The following is a 23,394-nucleotide window of genomic DNA, read 5'->3' on the forward strand; positions in this document are numbered from 1 at the left end:
AAACCAAATCCCAAAATTTATATAGAATTTGAAGAGACCCCAAATAACCAAAACAATCTTGAAAAGGAAGAACAAAGTTGGAAGTCTAATACTTCTTAATTTGAAAACAAACTACAAACCAATAGTAATCAAGACAGTATGGAATTAGCAGAGAGACAAATACATAGACAACTGGAACAGAAAAGAAAAACCAGATATAAACCCTCATGTATGGCCAAATAATTTTCAACAATAGTGTCAAGACTACACAATGGGAAAAAGACAGTTTCTTACCCTTATGGGTGTTGGAAAAACTGGACTAAGAAGCAAAAGAATGAAGATAAAACTTAACTTTACACCACACACAAAAATTAACTCAAAAGGGATTGAAGACCTAGACATGATACCTAAAACTATAAAAATCCTATAAGCAAATATAGGGGAAGAGCTTCAGAACACTGGAGATGGCAATGTACTTGATTTTTGGTGACTGTTTTATTTCACTTAGCAATAATATCCTTAAGGTTCATTCCTTTTTGTTGCAAGTGATAGGGGACACCAAAAAGTGCAAACAACTAAAGCAAAAATAAGACAAATGGGACTATGACAAACTTAAAAACTTCAGACTGTCAATGGGAACAATAAAAGCACAAACTCCCTTATGTGGACTCCTTAAAAAACGAACAAAAAGGTCAAACTCAAAGAAACAGAGTAGAATGGTGATTACAAGGGGCTGGGGGAGTGGGGAAGATGGAGTCTTCAGTTATAAAATGAAGAAATTCAGGGAAACTAATATACAACATGGTAAGGATAGTTATTGTATAGCTGAAATTTGCTAAGAGAGATCTTAAATGTTGTCACCACATGCACATGTGCAAAAACAGGTAACTATGTGAGATGAGGAATATGCTGATTAACCCGACTGAGGCAATTATTTCACAATGCATACACAGATCATCATGGTGTACGCTTTAAATATATGCAATTTTATGTCAATTAGACCTCAATAAAACTGGGGGGGGGGGAGAGTTCAGCAAAATACAAACTTAGAAGAAATAGTTACGATGGTAAATTTAATGTTATATATATTTTTTTAAGTAAAGGGATGAGAATGTACACTGTACTAAGAGTAATCAAAAAAACTGGAGTAGTTATATTAATTTCAGGCAAAGCAGACTTCAGAGTAAGGATAATTTTCAGGGATAAAGGGGGGCATTACATAATGAAAAAGTGATCAATTCTTGAAGAAGACAACAATTCTTAATGTGAATGCACTAACAAAAGACTATCAAAACACTTGAGGCAAAAACAAATAGAATCATGAGGAGAAATAGACAAATCCGTTATTATAGAGACTAAACACCCCTTTATCAGTTATTGACAGTTCCAGCAAGCAGAAAATCAGTAAGGACATAGTTGAACTGAATGACACTATTGAGCAACTGGATCTAATAAACACTTATAGAAAAATGTATCCAACAACAGAATACATCCTCAATTTGATAAAGAACATCTGCAAAACTCTACAGCTAACATACTTAATGAGAAGAAACTGGGTGTTTTCCTACTAAGATCAGGAACAAGAGAAAAAAAGACTTCACTCCCATTCAACACCGTACAGAATACAATAAGAAAAAAAAAAAAAGGAAATAAAAGGCATCCGAATTGGAAGAGAAGAAATGAAATTATCTTTGTTTACAAAGATTGTAAAAATCTGCTTGTAAAAATCTCAAAAAATCAACAATAAAACCTCCTGAACTATTAAGTGATTATAGCAAGATTGCGGGTACAAGTTTAAGGTACAAAAGTCAAATGCTTTCTTATATACCAGTAATAAAAAATTTGGAATTTGGAATTAAAAACAATACAATTTATGTTAGCACCCCCCACAAATGAAATGCTTAAATATAAATCCAATAAAATATGTGTAAAATTTACATGAGGACACCCATAAAACCCCGAGGAAAGAAATCAAAGATCTAAATAAACAGAAACATATTGCATGTGCATGGGTAGGAGAACTTAATACTGTCATGATGCCAGTCCTTTCTAACATGATCTATACTCAATGCAATGCCAAACAAAAAACCCAGCAAGTTATTTTATGGACACCCAGTAGTGAACACAATATTGAAGAACAACCAAAAGACTGTCACTGAATGACTTCAAGACTTACTATATAAAGCTACAGTTAAAAAAAAAAAAGTGAGGAGCACCTGGGTAGCTCAGCTGGTTAAGCGTCCAACTCTTGGTTTAGGCTCAGGTCATAATCTCACTGTTCGTAGGTTCGAGCCCTGCATTGAGCTTTGCACTGATAATGTGGAGCCTGCTTGGGATTCTCTCCTGTTCTGTCCTTCCCCCACTCATCCCACCCCCCCTCTCAAAATAAATAAACTTAAAAAAATGTTTTAAAAAAAAGTGATAAACAAATAGGTCACTAGAAAAAACACAGAGCCCAGAAAAGCCACCAAATACGCTCAATTGAACTTTGACAAAGGGTCAAAGGCATTTCAATGAAGAAAGGATATTCTTTTCAACAAACAGTACTGGAATAACTGACAGTCACAGGCAAATAAATGAATGTAATCACAGATTTTATAGCTTTCACAAAAATTAACTTAAAATATATCATAGACCTATCTGTAAAAGGCAAAACTACAAAACATCTAGAATACAACATAGTAGACAACCTAGGTGTCCTTGGGTTTGACAGTGACTTTTTATTTATTTTATTTTATTTATTTTAAGAGACAGCAAGTGCAAGGGGGGGAAGGGGGAGACAGAAGGAGGGAGAAAAAAGATAATGAGGGGGGGAGAGAGAGAGGGAGGGAGAATCTTAAGCAGGTCCCATGCTCAGTACACAGCCCAACACGGGGCTCAATCCCACGACCATGGGATCTTGACCTCAGCTGAAATCAAGAGTCGCACACTCAACTGAGCCATCCACATACCCCTGGCAGTGACTTTTCAGATGCAACACCAAAAGCATAATCTATCAAAGAAAAAATTGAGAAATTGAATTTTTATTAAAACTTAAAACTTCTAATGAAAAAATAAGTTACAGCCTGGAAGAAATCTCTGCAAAACATGTATCTGAGAAAGCACTGTTATCCTAAGTATTAAAAAAAAAAAAAAAAAAAACCTCTTAAAACTCAACAATAAGAAAACAATCATTAATAAGCACTGATATGAACAGACACCTCATCAAAGAAGATATACAGACAGCAAATAAGCATATGAAAAGATGCTCAACACCATATGTCATCAGAGAATTGCAAATTAAAACGTCAATTAGATACTACTGCTCTACTATTAGGATGGTTAAAATTTAAAACACTGACAACACCAAAGCCTCGTGAGGATGTGGAACAATAGAAAAATCTCATTCACTGTTGGTGGGAATGCAAAATTATTCTTTACAGTTGCTTTGGAGGATATTTGGCAATTTATTGAGAAACTAAACAAACTCTTATCACACAATCTAGCAACTGTGGTACTTGGTATTTAACCAAATGAACTGAAAACTTATATCCACACAAAAACCTGCACATTAATGTTTACAGCTGCTTTAGTCATAACTGTTGAACTTGGAAGTGACCAAGATATCCTTCAATAGGTGAATGCATAAACATGGATAAACAAACTGCAGTACATGAATACACTGGCATACTTATTCAGTGCTAAAAAGAAACAAGCTATCATGCCACAAAAAAACTTTGCAAGCACATTAAATATCTATTGTTAAGTGAAAAAAGCCAAGCTGAAAAGGTTATATGCTGTATGATTTCAACTACATAACATTCTAGAAAAGGCAAAACTATGGAAACAGTAAAAAAAAAAAAAATCAATAGGGTTGGGGAAAGAGGGAAGAGAGAGGAATGAAAAGGCAGAGAGCTCAGGGAACTTTTAGGGTAGTGAAACTATTCTGTAAGACCCTGTAATAGTGGACATATGTCATTATACGTTTGCCAAACTCACAGACACAATACAAAGATTGAACTATAATGCAAACTACAGTCTTTTAATTACTAATAATGTATCAATATTGGTTTGATTGTAACAAGTCTACATAAATGCAAAATGTTAACAACAGGGAAAACTGAGGAGGAGGGGAGTATGTATGAGAACACTGTACTTTCCACTGATTTTTCTACACAACTAAAACTGCAAAATAAAGTCTATTACACATGAGAAGATGCTCAACATCACTCATTATCAGGGAAATACAAATCAAAACTACAATGAGTTACCCCTTCACACCTATCAGCATGGCTAAAATCAAAAACACAAGAAACAACAGGTGTTGGTGAAAGTGTGAAGAAAAAGGAACCCTCTTGCACTGTAGGTGAGAATGCAAACTGCATTCATGCATTTACTCTGGAAAACAGTATGAAGGGTCCTCAAAAAGTTAAAAAAAAGAACTACTTTATGGTCCAGTAATCGCATTACTGGATAGTTACCCAAAATATATAAAAACATTAATTCAAAGGGATACATGGACCCCTATGTTTATAAGCAGCTTCATTTACAATAGCCAAACTATTGAAGCAACCCAAGTGTCCATTTATAGATGAATGGATAAAGAAGATGTGATATGTATACACAATGGAATATTATTCAGCCATAAAAAAAATGGAATCTTGCCTTGTGATGACATGTATAGAGCTAGAGTATAATGCTAAGCAAAATCAGTCACAGAAAGACAAATCCCGTATGATTTCACTCATATGTGGAATTTAAAAAAAAAAAAATGAGCAAAGGAAAAAAAAAGCAAGCAAGTGTAAGCGAGAAGCACAAACCAAGAAACATACTTTCAACTACTTTGTCAAAGATTAACTACGTATGTGTAGGTTTATTTCTGAGCTCTCTATATTCTGTTCCATTGATCTATGTATCTTTTTTTAATGCCAGTACCATACTGTTTTGATTACTATAGTTTGTAATAGAATTTGAAACCTGAGAATGTGAAGCTTCTAGCTTTGTTCTTCTTTTTCAAGATTGCTTTGGCTATTCAGTTTTTTGTCGTTCCATACAAATTTTAGGATTATTTTCTATTTCTTCAAAAAATACCAATGAAACTTTTAGAGGGATTATACAAAATTTGTAGGTTACTTTGGGTAGTATGGACATTTAAACAATATTGATTTCTTCCAATCCATGAGCACAGAAAGAGTATCATTCCATTTGTGTCATCTTCAACTTCTTTCATTATTGTCTTGCAATTTTCAATATAGAGTCTTTCACCTTGTGGTTAAATTTATTCCTAGGATTTTGTCCTTTCTAATGCAATTGTAAATGAGACTGCTTTCTTTATTTCTCTTTCTGATAGTTCATTATTGACATACAGAAATGCAATTAATTTTTGTGTATTGATTTGCATATCCTGCAACTTTACTGAATTCATTTGTTCCAAAAGTTTTCTCGATGGAATCTTTTTTTTTTTTTAATGTTTTTTATTTATTCTTGAGAGAGCTAGAGAGAGAGAGATCCAGGAGGGAAGGGCAGAGACAGAGAGGGAGAGACAGAATCTGAAACAGGCTCCAGGCTCTGAGCTGTCAGCACAGAGCCCAACGCAGGGCTTGAACTCAGGAACCATGAGATCATGACCTGAGCCAAAGTCGAACACTTAACCAATTGAGCCACTCAGGAGCCCCTCTATACATAATTTTAAAAGCAAAATCAACAGGACCGTTCCACACGAAACTTTGTAGTCTCTAAAAATTCAATTCAATTAAAAAATTTTACTAGTCATACCTACACACTTAGGAAAGTAGCATTAAGCATACCTACACACTTAGGAAAGTAGCAATGTCCTTATAAGGACTGGTATGGTAATTATGAAAATGTGTCTCTTAGATCTCCCACTATAGGGAGCATCATTGATCAACGGCCCAGCTGCTGAGCTTTCAAAGCCATTCCCTTGTTCAGGCCATACCAAGCTACCCATGTGCTGTTTCCAGAAACTGACTGAGCATGGCAGATGTATTTAATGGAGATCTTTTCCCAGGAGAGAATGGATTCCTCTGATAGTCAACCTTGGGCTGAGACTTCCCCCAACCGGTTTTGCTAGAATTTCCTTAGAGCTGCATGGCAGTGTAAGATTTTTCCTACCTGCTGTCTTTCCTGCTCCCCAGAGGTTAAGACCTGATTTCTAGCTTCCCTTGATAACAAGTTTCTATGACCCAAAGAACATAGCTTCATATGGCATAAGTAAACTTCTTTTCAAGTTGCCTGTTTTCAAGTATACTTCTTTTCAAGTTGCCTGTCAGTTTTATCAGGAAATAGATTTTCCACAAATGACTTAAAAGAGTTACATAAATACAATTAGATGCCTCAAAATAAGACTACCCAATTTAATAGAAAGTAAAACAAACAGGTAAAAATCCAAAGTGAATAGCCATTTTAGTAATTCGAATGCCTAAAAATAAAAACAACTTAGTTATAAGGAGTTTTAGAATTCAGAAAATGTGGGGCACCTGGGTGGCTCAGTCAATTAAGCATACAACTCCTCATCTTGGCTCAGTTCATAATCTCATGGTTTGGTTCATGAGTTTGTGAGTCCTGCATTGGGCTCTGCATGGAGCATGGATCCTGCTTCGGGTTCTGTCTCTCCCTCTCTCTGCCCCCTCCAAGCCTGCACTCTCTCTCCCTCTCTCAAAATAAATAAATAAACTTTAAAAATAAATAAAATTCAGAAAATGTTCTCATAATACATTGTTTCATTTGATTTATACAACATTGAAGGGGAAAAAAAGGAACACAATAATGACTTCTTTTCTGTGCCAAACAGTAAGCTGGGGCATTGCTGTAGTAGTAGCATTCTCATTTCATAGATGATGAAACTGAGACTCAAAAAGTTAATAAATATACTCTAGTTTACAAAACTACTAATGTAAACAACAAGGTCTTCTTTCTTCTATGGTGTCTCCACAACATCATGCAGAGAATAATCATACCTTCAAGGATCAAACCAGGCATTATTTCTCCTCACTCTCGAAAATGGTATGTATTACAAGTAGGGCTCTATTCACTCTCTATTCACAATAGAACAACAGTGACACTTCACACCTCCACTCCCATATCTAACCACAGAACAAGTGAAATCAAGCAGGAGACCTGAAACCTATGACTTAGTTCAAAGGGAGAAATGAAATTAATAGTTTATGAAGCTAAGATCATTAATTAAAAATGCAACTAACCAATTTTCAAATTAGAAAAGCTGGCCTCAACAAGTGTCAGTAGCTTTTGGGATTGATTAATCTTCTCTCTGCTCTAATATCAAAGGTCTCCTACATAAGGTACCTAGCTGGACTTTACCTCTACAAAACCACAAGAGCATTTTCTGTAACAAGTACTTCTAAACTGGCTAAGTGAAGTAATTTAATTTCTGTTTAAGTAATTTATCACAGAATGGTCACAGGGGGGGAAAAAGCATTCAAACTGCAGGTAAAACATTACTGAAATGAAGATTATTCCAGAAATTCCTAATAGAAAAGCTCAGTGTCTTAGATATAGTTTACATGATTGCTGATGCAGGGTAATTCCTCTTGATTTTCTTTTTGTCTCTGACCGTTTTCTCTCTCCTTGTTTTTTCACCAAAACAAACGGCCTCTCACTGATACTAGCAGGTTCAACAGGTTGGTTTATTTGATTGGGCAAGGAGAAGACTTCAAACTTTTTCTGGAAATATCTAATTATTTAATATAATCCTAGGCAGCAGCTACGTAAACCACAGATGTGAAACTACAGAATTTTAAGTTGTCAGAAAAATTCGTAGTATATATATTATAATAACCAAGAGAAATGAATTGGTCAATGTATCAAATTTTATTATTTTTTTTAAAACAGTTAACATTTAGCAAGAAGAACAAATACTTAAGTTTCACAAAGGAAAGGTGATACAGTGGAATGAAATGAACTTACCACTTTTTAGCATGTAAGAGAAAAAATTAAAATAAAAACAAAAACAAAACCATACAATAGCAATAAAAGCAATAAGTACTTAGGAACAAACTTAATAAGAAATGTCAAAAGTCTATATAAATAAAACCCCTGAAAGACACAAACGTAAATTTGAACAAATAGATATCTCTTATTCCTCGATAAGATAATTCAACATCACAAAAAGGTTAGTTCTCCTTAAGTTAATGAGTTAATGAAATTTCAATTAAGAGTATCGGCAACCTATTTTAAATCGAGTTAGCCAAATTTATGTCAAAGTTCATATGGAAAAATAAACATTCAAGAAAAGCTAGGAGAAAAAAAAAAAAAGCCTCAAGAGTGGATTACCTCAACCAGATATTAAAACATACTATAATGTGGTACTGACACAGGAACATGCATACAAATGACCTAGTGGAACAGAACAGAAAGTCCAGAAACAGACCAAGTACATGTGGAAATTTAGCATGTAATAACCATAGCATCTCAAATCACTGGAGAAAAGATCGGCCTTTTAATAAACTGTACTGAACAACTAACCGGTTAATGATTGAGAAAGGATAAAATTACGGGGTGCCTGGGTGGCTCAGTCGGTTAGGCATCCAACTTTGGCTCAGGCCATGATCTAACAGCTTGTAGGTGTGAGCCCCATGTTGGGCTCTGTGCTGACAGCTCAGAGCCTGGAGCCTACTTTGGATTCTGTGTCTCCCTCTCTCTCTGCCTCTCTCCTCCTCTCTCTCTCTCACAAAATAAATAAACGTAATAAAAAAAAATTTTTTAAAGAAAGGATAAAATTATATCAGTAACTCATACCATACAGAGGCATAAACACCATAAACAAGAATAAACTTCAAACAGATCAGGGAATTTAAATGTAAAAAGTGAAATCTTGTAACTACCAAAAGAAAAAATGGTTGAATTTCTCTTTAACGTGGGGAAAAGGCTTTTTATAAGGAAAGGCTTTATAAGGAAAAGGCTTTCTAATCATAAATTAAAATCCACATATGGGGCGCCTGGGTGGCTCAGTCGGTTAAGCGTCTGACTTCGGCTCAGGTCATGATCTCACGGTCAGTGAGTTCGAGCCCCACGTCGGGCTCTGTGCCGACAGCTCAGAGCCTGGAGCCCGTTTCAGATTTTGTGTCTCCCTCTCTCTCTGCCCCTCCCCTGTTCATGCTGTGTGTCTCTCTCACTCTCAAAAATAAATAAACGTTAAAAAAAATTTTTTTTTTAAATCCACATATGATAAAAGAAAAGAACAATAAATTCGACTGTATGGGGTAGTGGGAGACTTTCATATGGTATAAAAACAGAATACACAAGGTAAAAATACTCAATACATCACAGATAAATAAATCCGTAATAAAGAACTCTTCAGAGTTGAGAGGAAAAGACCAAAAACTCATTTAAAAAATGGACAAAAAGAAAAAAGAACAATTTACACATACAAAAACAAAACGGACCTTAAACAGATGGAAAGATGTTGAACTACATTCATAATAATGAGATTATAAATTAAAACTACAATGAGCTACCATTTCTCACATATCAGATTGGCAAAAATTGAAAAACTTAGGCAAGGCAAGTTGTCCACGCTAAGGGGAAATAGGCACTCAAATGACCAAAGAGGATGCAAACTGATTCAACCATTATGGAGGGGAATTTAACAATGTCAAACAAAATTACCTAAGTGTTTATGCTTTGACTCAGCAGTCTACCTCTCTTAATTTACTCTGAAGATACACATCTAATTAAAAAAATATATGAGAGAAGGTTTTTCATAGCAGCACTCTTGGAGATAAAAAAAATACTGAAAAGAAATGAAATATCCATACATACAAAAATGGTTGAATCAACTCTGGCATACTATGCAGCTAGATGAGAAAAATCTCTGAAATGATATGCAATGATTTCTAAGAACTATATCAAGAGAAAAGGCAAAGTGCAAAAGAGCTCCCTTAATAAATTACCTTTTATGTAAAAAAGAAGCCAAGAAAATTACACTTAATTGCTCACTTGTGCAAAAGAAACCCAGAAAAAATGAACCAAAACATAATGAGACTGGCTAGCTACAGGAAGCAAGTAGAAACAAAATACAGGGAATAGAGAAGAAATGGCACTTGTATATTTCTGATCTTTGGAACCATGTTAGTGTGTTTCACAGATAGAAAATACAATTTTTTAAAAAGTAAAAACAAAAAAAAAACAAAAACAGGGTTAAAGTTCTAAGAAGGGATACATTCAGAAACAAATGAACCAAACTATTTCAAATGAATAAATAAACCACGCTAAAGGGAAAATTTTTAATTAAAAAAAAAAAAAGCAAGAATACAAACACAAATACTTTCTAAACAGAATATATGGTTCTGATGCAGTGATGATAAAATGTTTAACAAAGCACTCTGGAGTCAGAATGCTTGATTCAAATACTTGCCCAATTTTCTACTTGCTAACTGTGTGACCCTGGACAAGTTAATTTATAATCTCTGTGCGTAAGTTTTCTTAGCCAAATAACAACAGTACCAATCTCACAGTACTGATGATAAGGCTCAAATAAAACTAATTATGTAAAAAGCTTAGGAGATCACTGGGTATATAACAAGAATTTGTTAAGTATTTGCTATCATCAATACTAATCCAAAACAAAAAACAAAAAACAAACCCACTGATTTTGCAGGTTTCCAGGAGATACATATAATAAAAATGGAGTCCTTGTCATGAAAAAATTTGGAATTTCCTAGTTTAGGGACAATAAGTGTTCAAGGAATTTAGAACAAAATCCATATGGCTGGCCGGAATCATCTGAGAAATTTCATAAAGGACAGGACTTAGATTAGCAAGAGAACGGGAGTGACAGAAAGGAAGCTAAATAAAAACCAATATATATTTCACGGACAGTAGCATAAAAGGTTTGGAAAGCTGAGTATTTGGAGATAAGACTACAGAAGTCCCTGAACACACTACTGAACTAGGCAGGCTTTATTTTCTAGACTATGAGGAACCACAGAAGAATTGTGTGTAGGAGAAATAATGATCAACTTTAAGTGTGGGATTATTCTTGTGGTGGTATGCAGAAGATCAGAGGTAGAGTCTTACTAGTAGGTAAGCCAAATAATGGCAAGGGCCTGACTAGACTACTAGTGATGAAAAAAGGAAAGAAGGCACAAATCATCAAGGCAGTAAAGAAAAGAAAAAAAATCAATGCAGGGTGACAAGTGGATATGAGATATGAGAGACCAGAAAAGTCTGAATGACAAAGCGAATGACATCATTAGAAGGAAAAAGCAAAAAGGAATGGGAAGCAACAGAAAGGATTTCCACCGGGTCTCAAAAGTCAGATCAGAATTAAGCAAGAAGCCCTTGCAATGTGAGATACCAGATATCAATATCCAGTGGGCATTTGGCAACATGGGACTAGTACTTAGGAGAGAGAGTACTGAAGACAAAAGGTGTAACAATTTTTTTTTTCCTAAAAAACCTCTTTAGAATGTTTGAGACACTCTAGAGCAATAAAGATAGTAGACTCTGTGCTATTTCAGAGCAGTGATCATCTCTTATTTATTTTTATAGCCCTTCATGTTTGGCATACTTATTAGTACAGGGGAGACTCTCAGTAAGATGTTGCAGAGGTGGCAGAAGTAGAGAAGAGAACAGAGCTGCATGGCTTGTTAATGGCAGAACATACGTTACAGCCCAGATCTTTTGACTCTCTACACTATACCATAACATAGAGATGACCTTTCAACATTTATGCATAGGATCCCCTAAAGAGCTGGTGTAAGAAATGAAAATAAACTGTTTCTCAGAGTAGACTGAAGAAAGACATAAGAAAATAGCAAAGAAAAGTCAGTTATTGGGGAAAAAAATGATAGTGTTGCATTACAGATTCAAAGGAAATTTTAAGAAAGGAGGCATAGTCAATAGTCAAATGATCAAACACTACAGGTACTGTTTCTCTGGTCTCCTACACCAATGAGACCCTAGGCAAGGAGAGGTCACTTTTTAAAAGTATAAATTAAGAATTTTAATCTACCTTTCACAGCATTTTAAAATCATATATCACTTAAGGCAGTGGTTCAAAAATAATATTGCAATCTTTAGTAACTTTTATCTCTACAAAATACACAAGAGAAAATACAGTGTCTACAATAAATCTGCACAGTAAATGAAATTTGAAGCAAAAAGAAATGATTAGAAAAAATACTCATTCACATCAACTGATAGCAACAAAATGCATGAAATACCAAAGGTCTTACCTTAAATCTCTTGTCTTGCAATACTTTCTTGATGGCAACCAGTTCTCCTGAATCACAAAGTTTGGCTTGATATACCACACCAAATGACCCATTTCCAATCACTTTAGTGTCTGTATAGCTGACTTCTTGTGGCCTATCGGGACCCTGCCCAGGAGTTGCCACCACTGTGGTTACCTTGCTGCCATCTTTGTCTCCTAAAAGAAACAAGAGACAGAAAAATGAGAACTGTAAAGAATTAAACAGAGAAAATTGCTGAAGTACACAATAGTTTACATAGTAAACTATGTTTTTTACTACAAATCATTTTTAAATGCTCATCTTAGTTTATTGTATAGAATTACTTCAACTATTTGTTTCAATTTGTAAGTAACTTTTTAACCACCATTTATTTAGTCATTCTGTAGACTAGACATCATGCTTAGTTTACATATGGGGATTTATTTAATGAAAACAATCACCCCATGAAGTATATAATACTGTTTCCATACAAAACTAATGGAAATAATGTTAAATTTGCTGAAGGTCAAAAGTCAAATGGTGGACCCTGGGTTTGAATCCCATCTGTTCTTTCTAAAGAAGGCCCTAGTTCTTTTCTCAAGGCTTCCTTATTTTACTTGAAAATAAATACTACTGAAAACATCTAAATATGTTGACTCTATTCAGACCATTCTGCCTTTAGGAAGGTAAGGCTTTGAGTTTTTCTTTCTCTGCATCTTACTTCTTTTTAAGAAAATCAACTATCTCTTAGAGAAAGGTCAAATGGGGAAAAGGAACATGGGAAAGAGTATTAATTTGGAGTAAGAAAAGAAAAACCAAACCCATTCTGAACTGAGTGAGCCTCATTCATAAGTAGCTCACTGGTTCTGTGGTCTCTGCCCAGGCAATAGCTCTTGCCTTATCTTCTGTGCCTTCCCACCCTTCCCAGTAACAATCTAAAGACTCTTCAATTCAAGCTCAAGAGCCACCTCTTATTGCCTAGGCAGAGTTCACAATCATCTTGGGTCTCTGAACTCTTAAACTATTCTAAACCATACTATGCTACCTAGAACCTGATTCTAAAGAGTTTTAAATTGTTCTTTTAGTGATTTCAGAATACACAGAGATTCTACTGAGTACAATCATTGGTAAGTAGCAAGTATGACTTGTGCTTCTCTCTTCCCTGACAAATCTAAAACCAAATCTCAGTACATCCAAGTCTTTAGGCTCACTGACTAAACTGCACTTTTTCCGTTTGTTTCTTCTTCTACTCTTCCATTATATCAATTTTATTTGTATGATGCTAACTGAATTCATACTAACCTAATAAAAGAAAAAAAATGTAGTTTTTAACTCTAGATACCAAGCCAAGATTTTGAAGTATTCACTTGAACCTCACATATAAAAAAATATATATTAATCTCATTTTCCAATGGTTTGAGTGTTTTTTCCCAAAATAAAATTACCAGGTAAATGAATATCCAAATGTTAGTGGCACATTTAACCAATATGTATAGCCATTTTAGTTCACAAAGGTACTAATATAGACCAAAAAAAAAAAAAAAAACAACCACACTAAGTGATATCTGTGACTAATTAATGCTCCTGTTTATAAGGCAGCCTTCCTGACAGACACAAAAGCAATGAAGGATTCCTACATAAGATAGCAAGGTAAATTACAGGCAGTCTACATTATGTATTATATCATGGCTAACTACCTTAAATATGTAGGGTTTTGGTTCTAAGGTATAACGCCCAACAGATATGACAGCACAAATCTAACACCACTTGTAGAAAGGTAACTCAAATCTTGTCAACACCAACATTTTTATTCACAACAGTATTATATGTACTTTAAATACATGCAAATCCCAGCACAAGTCAATACATATACAGTAGTTCTCAATGCTTTCAAATGATCCCTTCACATTTCACTTCCTAGTAAAATAAATCTAATATATTTACAAAACCTAGTTTAATCAAATCTCAATTCTAAATCATCATGCTCAATTCCCCCAAATATTCCATATCACTTTCACTTTTGAGCACGTTAATGTTAACTACAACTTTTCAGGTTGACTATAAACCTTAATGTAAGTTATTTTCTTCTTCATTTGTAAAATAAACCTATCTTTACTTGTAACATTCCTCTAAAGACAGAATCACAGTCTTCTGACCTTAAACTCAAAATGAAGACATCTAGAAGGTTAGATTCAGGAAAGATTAAAATTCAAGGTACTGAACACATTTTCTTACAATCCAATTGTCCAAAGAAAATAAAAAACAGAATTGATTTCATACAGTCCAACCAACTCTTCCCTAGATCATCCAAGTCAAAACCATATCACCAAAAACTATATATTTCAAGGACTATGAATAATTTCACTGAACAGGTTGCTTGCAAAATCTCACACGTCTAATCCACAAAACAAAGCATCATTATTTCTAAAATAACAGATTTTAAGAATGGCTGTTGCATTCCACAACTTTAACTGAAAACAAAAGCTGTCTGAGGCATAAACAAAAATTATGCTTTTCTACTGTATAACCATATTTCAATAAAGAAAACAGTAGCCACAGTTTTGTACTTGCTTTCAGTAGAGAACTTAAAACAATATAAGCATGTGTAATGACTTTCCTTACTTGCCTCTTTAGGCTGCATTTCTCCACATTTCAGAAAAATGGTTTGTTTCAGGGTTTCAAGAATCAGCTATGAAAGATATCCATCAGAACCCTGGGATTTTTTTTTTTTACCTTCATTTTAGGACACAGAGAGAGAATGTGAGAGTGCGCACGCGCGTGAGTGGGGGAGGAGCAGAGAGACAGGTAGACACAGAATCCAAAGCAGGCTCCTCCAGGCTCTGAGCTGTCAGCACAGAGCCCAAAGTGGGGCTCAAACTCATAAATTATGAGATCATGACCAGAACTGAAGTCAGATGCCCAACCTACTGAGCCACCCACGCGCCCCAGAACCCTGGGATTTAAAATCTCTTCAAATCAACTATTAGGCCTGGGTAATGCCTAACTTCTAATCGTGCTTTTTCTCATATGCAAATTATAATGCATAAATGAAGTAATTCTGCAAAAATATTAAAGCAGGGTAGAAAGATAAATAGATAGGTACTACAGATGCTATCACTGGAAGAGACTTTTAAGTCTTAAGGCCTCTTAGTGTTAAATTGTGATTGGATATGGACAAGGACCAATCCTTTCACCTTCTTGTATATCTAGTAAAAACAAAAAACAAAAAAAAAAACGACTTACTATCTCAGCAGAAATTAAAGATTCACTCTATTCTCTTTCGAGCAGTTACAGAAAATGCTGAGAACTCTTATGGGCTACATTCTCTACTAATATGAAATCTCTAAGTATAACACGAACAATGGTTCTCAGGCTTTCTACCTCAAGCATTCTGGAATTTCTATTCAGAATGCTTCATCGGAGATCCGAAATAGCAGAGCTGTAAAAAATGGCAAGATAATACTGGGGATGACTTGGCATGAGCATTAGGAGCACATGGGGCAGTCAGCAGCTAATGTGCCAAGGAAAAGCATGCCACCATTTGGCATTGTAATTTGCCGCCTTAGCAATAAAATAGCTGTATAAAATTTCACTGTATATCCATCCAGTTCATTGTTTTATCTACTCTAATACTTACAATAAATGTAGGGATACATTATAATAATGTTTACTATGCAAATGAGGAAAGTAAAACTAAGAGATGAAAGCTTTGAGTAGCAAGAATTCTTCCCTTGCCTCATACTGCCTCTGCTATATTTTACAACCTTCCTACTACAGCTGAAAGACTTTAACTTCATATACTATTGCCGCAACCCCCCCCCCCCGGCAAGAAGCAGATGTTTCTGAAAATATAAAAAGATCAGCTCCAAAGTAGTAAGAAATAAAAGAATAAATGATAATCTGTTACAGATTTCAGGCCTCAATCATTCACTTATTAATAGCTAAAGAGCTATTTTCCAAAATACTTTGGTAACCTTCGATTTCAAAACTTATCCCAAAACAAAAGCACATGGAAAACAAAAATGTAAAATAATCGATTCAGTGATGTTCAAACAATTTAACATTTGCTACCAGAAATTGTATAATTTTCAATCTTAGCAACAGAGCATTATAAAGCACTGCTACCAAGAGGCCAAAATCCTGATGAAAAACTGGAAAGCAATAAATCTCCCTCATTTAAAAAAAAAAAAAAAGTCACCACTCTGCCCAATGCTAAATTTCTCAGAATGCATGGCATAGTGAGTCTCATACCAATTACAACAAAACTAGTCTCCAAAAATGCAGTACAACAACAGAACAGTGGGAACAGCTTAGCTCCAGGAGGCTTTGTCTCCTGCCAGAGGACTCCTGGGATCCTCTATTACAATTAAAATTCACTCAGCAGGTATAAACTTCCTATTATAATTAGAAAATAGAATTAAATCCCCTACTTTTTACCACAATAAATAAATCTTAAATATATAAACCACAATAGACTCCTTATAAAGCAACAGAAAGATGATATACAAGAGAATAACCACTTTCTATTGAAGGCTGTTATATATATAGAATACAATTTTTTAAAAGCCTTAGGCATATCCTAAAATAATATGTGTGACCTAGTATCCAACCTCTCAAACATAGGTTTGTACCTTGTAAGCAACACCTCATGGTTACATTTTTTTAAGCATCCAAGTGTGGAGTGAGCATCCCCAAACCGAAAGGCCACTTCAAGCATGTTTAAATATTTAGGAGGTATCTGACACTGACATTCTAATTTTCTATGAATGATAAATCTCATTCATATTTTAGCCATTTGATTTGATGTTTAAGATTTAATTTTTTTTAATGTTTATTTATTTTTGAGAGGGGAGGTGCAAGGGAAGGGCAGAGAGACAGAGAGGGAGACACAGAATAGAACCTGGCTCCAGGCTCCCACTGGGAGCTCAAACCCCATGAACCATGAGATCAAGACCTGAGGTAAAGTCGGACGATTGAGCCACCTAGACCCCCCATGATGTTTCATAAGAGTTAGAGCTGAGGAAAAGCAACAACTACACTTTCTGTGAGGCTTATAGAGATGTTAACAAGTCATACTGAACAAAGTCAATGACTGTCTAACAATTTCCTTTAACTCAAAAATAACCTCTCTCTACAGAAATAACAAAGTTAAAAGTCTGTAGCAAAAACCCAGAGAAACCAGCATACTACTTGTGACAAGGAAGGTATGAAGTATTGTTAAGAATTTATTTTGTTTTGGGGCGTCTGGGTGGCTCAGTGGGTTAAGCATCCGACTTCAGCTCAGGTCACGATCTCACGGTCCGTGAGTTCCAGCCCCGCGTGGGGCTCTGGGCTGATGGCTCAGAGCCTAGAGCCTGCTTCCAATTCTGTGTCTCCCTCTCTCACTGCCCCTCCCCCGTTCATGCTCTGTCTCTGTCTCAAAAATAAACATTAAAAAAAAATTTTTTTTTTAAAGAATTTATTTTGTTTTATTTTGTTTTGTTTTATCTAACAACAGTACTAGTAGGGTAAACACACTGCCTATGCTTCTCCATCCCAAAGAGAAGTAACAGCTATTTTTACATGTTTAACAATAACATGGCAAAACTCTATCAAAAAATATTATATAAATTACTCAAAAGAATCAAAACAAACATCAATTTCAGGAATGATTAAGATTGTCTGAAGTGGAAACACTGACTACTGTCAAACTTTCAAGTTTTGATCTCAAAGTTCAAATACTTTTTGTCCTAAGTAACTCGCTAAGGAACATTTATTAAGGCAAGATGTTCGCAAAACATGAAAACTTGTTTAAAAACATGAAAAAAGCATAAAAATAAGCAAAAGAAATAAAAAGTAAGGAACTGAGGTCCACAGAATCAGAGGTGAGCAAATTCAAAAATAAACTTGTCGTGAAATAGGGACTCGACTCTATGATGTGGAAGCTCTAGCTAGAGTGCATCTGCTCACAACCCCAGAGCAAAACTATGAAGAAAGGAACGCCAATCAAGCACTTCAATCAAGCACTTCAATCAGCCAGATCAACCCCAATGGCCAAAAGCATGATATAAATTTTAAGGCAATTTCTATGAAACCTTGATATGCTAAAAATCTTTCCAGCAGAGACATTTCCCTGAGACATCATTCATTTCCACATGATTCTATCTAGAGGACTGAGAAAAATAAAACAAAAGAATTGCTATCATTTCCTTTGAAGACAGAGTAAACAAAAGGAGAGGCAGGGAAAACAAAACGGACAGATGTTACACATGGGCTGGCTTTGGACACGTTTCCCTATATATCACTTCTAGAAATAGAAAGGAAAAACAGGGTGGCGGAGGATAAAGATGAGACAGAAAACTCCAAAGTCCCTGGCAGCATAGTAATACATTTTTAATCAAAGGAATATACCATGTAAATGGGATTAATAAGCATCAATTCTGAAAAACCGTAAAACTCCCCTTAAGAAAAAAAATTTGGTCAAGTTTTTTGCTAGAAATATATTGTATTATATGGACTCCGAAGTCATATCAAGGTCTGAAGTACATATTCTACCACTTAGTATCTATAAAATGGAGATAGCAGCTACTTCGTAAGTCTGCTATGATGATTAATAGGTTAAGCATTTTTTTAAGTGCATGCCCCACAGAGGGTGCTCAACAAATTATAGTTTCTCTGACCTTTGAATTATTGGCAGTGGAAATGAAAAAAAAAAAAAAAAACATTCTTTTGCCCTGCTATGCTCTTTTAACATGTGGTATATGCTCTTCTACAGTGCTTATCACAATGTTCTATAATTATTAAGAGTCTGAGCCCCTCACTTGACTAAGGAGTTCTTAGGAAAGCCAGACATTATCTGAATCATATACCTTTCTCTAGCACTTATTAACACAGGGTTTGGCACAAGGCAGGTGCTCAGCAAAGGTCTGCTGTTGAATTTCTGTAGAATTACTCCAGCACAATTGTCAGGATTTGGGAACTGACTACTTTGTGTTAAACTTTAAGCAGTGCTTTTGCTTCTTCTTATGCTTACCATTGATCAGATACAACTCCCTAGGTACAAATGGTCTTACCAGTAGTAAAACAGAATGAAGGGTTTACTGCAAATATGGTGATAACATGCAGCCAAACAAATGACCCAATGTGCCACATTTGTATTTATTTATAGGTAGGAGAATTAGTCTGTTTCATATCTCTTTTCCAAATAATTCTGGTTTTTTTGAGGCATTAATATGCAGCAATGGATAAGAACTGGGCAGGGGACACCTCTTGAGGTCTTAAGTTCAATTTGTATCAGTCTATATGTAAGTATATTCTTTGAGCACCATTTTACAGTTTGTAAGAACCTCTCACAGAAGACAGAAGAATTACCTGGGAGAGTTTACTGAAAATAGAATGTCACCCCTAAAGAGACTCAGTAGGTCTGCAATGCAGCTCAGAAAATTGCATTTTTAATAAGTACTCCTTCTAATTCTTAGTGCAGTTCCAATGACCGTACTTTGAGAAAGAACTATAATACTATTGAAACCCTACAACAACCTTGTGACATACCCACGATAATCATTTAACAACTGGAAGAAACTGGAGTACCTGGGTGGCTCAGTCCGACCTCAGCTCAGGTCATGATCTCATAGTTTGTGAGTTCCAGCCCAGGGTCAGGCTCTGTTCTGACAGCTCAGAGCCTGTAACCTGCATCGGATTCTGTGTCTCCCTCTCTCTCTGCCCCTCCCCCTCTAATGCTCTGTCCCTCAAAAATGAATAAACGTTAAAAAAAAAAATTGGAAGAAACTAAGGTAACTGAAAAGGTTTCATAACTTACCCGAAGTAACTCCCTTGGTTGCACCCACAGGATTCAGAACTAAAACCTGTACCCTACAATGTTACCTTGCTTTAAATCCATGCTAAAAAACAACACAGGCGTTGAGGTCCCAAAATCAACTTTCTATTTTCAGCAGAACTGAAAATTTGAAATACTTTACAAAAGGTTCTGAGGTATCTATCGCAAAAGTATGTATCTCAAAAGTTTTAACTCAAAATATCCATAATCCTTTTGAACTAATTTTAATTGACTCAAAATGTTTCTCTTCTCTCAAAAACCTAATTTTACTTTAAACCAAACAAACCAAAAACCAGAATGAATCCTGCCAATTTTCAACAGCCTGAACTTAAATATTATTTTACTTTTGAACCATGACCTGGAATCAAGCATATTTTTCCTCTGACTCCAGTGAATTGGAATAAAATTAAACCAAACCCCAAATGAATAAATATTTCACTTGGTCTTAAACCCTCACTTGAAACAATATCAAGATGCATTTTAGAGACAGGTTTATTTTCCATGAAAGTCTAAAAGGCTTGCAGGATGTGTATAAGAACTTCAGCTTTTAGGAATTTACATTAGAATATTTAAGTTTTAAATATATTTGTCTGTTTGATTTACAAACTGCCCAAATTTGGGGGAGGGATATTGGAATAAGGGTTATATTTAAATTTTTCTTAATGAGGAAGTTTATCATATGACAAAAATGAATATGTATATGGTACATGAGTAGAAAGAGTAAATGGAAAACACTTAGACAAAAGAAATAAATAATTACTTTACAAAACACACTCACTGATCCAGTGGTCACACTTCTGACAACTTGAGTGTTGAGCAGCAACAAGTCCAGAAGAAAACCAGAAAACAAGCCCTAACAAAGCTGATATATTTTATTTTAGCCTTTAAGTGAGTATAAAATTCATATCAACACTCTACATTTTTTTTAATGAACTAGGTCTTTTCTCAGCCTGCCAAATACCCCCATTATCCTCAATACTGCCTTCTGACAACTCAGATCCCTGCAATGTAACAGCGCACTGCCTTGCTTTCCCCTGAACTATGCACCGAAGTTATCCCCACCTGTAAATTCAAATTGCTTTTCCTACAGCACAGTATACAAATTTACACACATTTTTACACACATTTTAAAGTGGAGGTTATAAAACTAAAATTTTCTGTTAAATTTCAAACACTGGTGCAGGAAAGAAGGCAGGATGGGATTTCTTTTCCCCCAGAAGACTTGCTTATTCTCAACTGGTCCAATATGCTTTGGATATTATCCAATCTATGAGGGCAACAATCATGTTTATCACACGTTTATTGCTATAGCCCCATGTTATGCTTTATGCACATAGGCTGTAAAATATTAATTTATTTATAGGTGAATGAATTCATCCAAGATTCCACTCTACTTTGGAAACCACTAAATGTCTAAAAGTCACTAAAGAAAGAACCTCTAACTACTCTTCTAAGATGACACAGGACTCTTATCAACACCTCTCAAAATGGTTGGATCATTCAATAGAGAAGAAAATGCAAACACAAAATTCAGAGATTTGACAATCACCACACATGACCATCACTCATCATCATTACATAGTAACAAATTATGAATCACTTTACAGTTTATAAACATGTTTACACCCATTACCTCACTTTAGCCAGGCAATAGTCCTATGAGGGAGGTAGAACCAATACTAAATGGAGAAAAGAGAACTGAAGTTCAAAAGATAAGTAAAACTGCTCTAGCTTATACAGTAATATTGAAAATTACAACCCAGTTCCTCCAACTCCCAAGTTTAGTACACTTTCCAATACCAAAAATAGAAGGAAACAAATCAAGCCACCTACTTCTATTCCAAAATAGTCACAAAAATAACTGTCCAGTAAAACCATACATTTTAAGTAAATGTCCTCACATTTTTTAATATGTACTGCAAAAATATCTTTTACTATAAAACTGCTTCATTTTGTCTGAGATATAAGGTTACCTGAGAGACAAATCATCTAAATTGAGTACAAGAAGAGTTGGAATTCTGAGGAAAATCAAATCAATGAACTGACAACAAACATTTAAGCACCTGAGCAGATGTATCAGAATACAAAGTAATAATCCACTGGTTAACAGCTGCTACTTTTGCTGGGATACAAAGAGCATTTCCTGCTTTTTTTTTAGACTGGTTTATTCTAAATAAGAAACACTGGGATCTGAAAAAGCAGGAAAGCATGATTTTTCTAATCAATAAACAGAAAAAGGAATGTGAAGACTAAATCTCTCTACATCACAATCTCCCGCCTACATTATTCTACTTTTCAGAAGTTTAAAGATAATAGAAGATGAAGAACAAGAAGAAAAAGAAGAATTCAATTTATTATTTTAAAAATACCCCACTGGGGCGCCTGAGTGGCTCAGTCGGTTAAGCATCTGATTCAGCTCAAGTCATGATCTCATGGTTTGTGGGTCTGAGCCCCGGGTCCGGCTCTGTGCTGACAGCTCCGAGCCTGCAGCCGCTTTGAATTCTGTCCTCTCTCTCTCTCTGCCCCTCCCCGGCTTGTGCTCTCTTTCAAAAATAAATAAACATTTAAAAAAAAAATTTTTTTTTCAACGTTTATTTATTTTGGGGACAGAGAGAGACAGAGCATGAACGGGGGAGGGGCAGAGAGAGAGGGAGACACAGAATCGGAAACAGGCTCCAGGCTCTGAGCCATCAGCCCAGAGCCTGACGCGGGGCTCGAACTCCCGGACCGCGAGATCGTGACCTGGCTGAAGTCGGACGCTTAACGACTGCGCCACCCAGGCGCCCCTAAAAATTTTTTAAAAATACTCCAATGTATACAATTATTTGGGTGGTGGTTGCTGTTCCACATCATGAAAAACTCTGAAATATATGCATATATAAACACCAAAATAGCTCACTATTCCTCATACCTAGTTCTAAACAGCTTCCAAAGATACTCAGGAGCACCTACTGACCAATACAAGGATGTCTAACCCAGCACACTTACCATCTTCTCTCTCCCCCAACAGGAATCCTCATATTGTTAACACTGTCCCCTCCCCTTAAGCCTGCATTATTCTTCCGTCAATTAAATCCACCTCAGGCAACATCCTAGGGTTTTCCATCATCTTTTTTTTTTTTTTTTTTTCCTCTCAAATCTTAGAGGAAAATTTTTCTCTCTTCCCTACTCTCTTCATTCCACTCAAGAGCTGGGGTGCAGTGGGGGGGGGGGGGGGGGAGAAGGACAGGACCCCTTAACCACAGCTGGTAAGCAAAAGGATAGCACTTCTGCTCTATACCAGTCAAGAGAAAGTTAAAAGCCATGAGTTGAAAAGCCAATGCCATCAACCTATAAAGGTCCTGAAAGTAACCAGAAAGATCTGTCAGCATCACACAAGTCTCTATCTATTCTTTATCTCCTTCAAAT

At 35.5% G+C, this 23,394-nt stretch overlaps 1 protein-coding gene across 3 annotated transcripts in view; it reads right to left on the bottom strand.

Moving 5' to 3' along the window:
* Positions 1-23,394, bottom strand: part of GSK3B (glycogen synthase kinase 3 beta) — a 199,032-nt gene that overhangs the window by 119,677 nt on the left and 55,961 nt on the right. For all 3 annotated transcript variants that reach the window (XM_045502156.1, XM_045502157.1, XM_045502158.1), the window contains exon 2: positions 12,174-12,367. In XM_045502156.1, the coding sequence (XP_045358112.1) occupies positions 12,174-12,367 (194 nt within the window). The remainder of the gene's footprint in view (positions 1-12,173; positions 12,368-23,394) is intronic.

Source organism: Leopardus geoffroyi, chromosome C2 (genome assembly GCF_018350155.1).
Source record: "Leopardus geoffroyi isolate Oge1 chromosome C2, O.geoffroyi_Oge1_pat1.0, whole genome shotgun sequence".
NCBI classification, from domain to species: Eukaryota; Metazoa; Chordata; class Mammalia; order Carnivora; family Felidae; genus Leopardus; species Leopardus geoffroyi.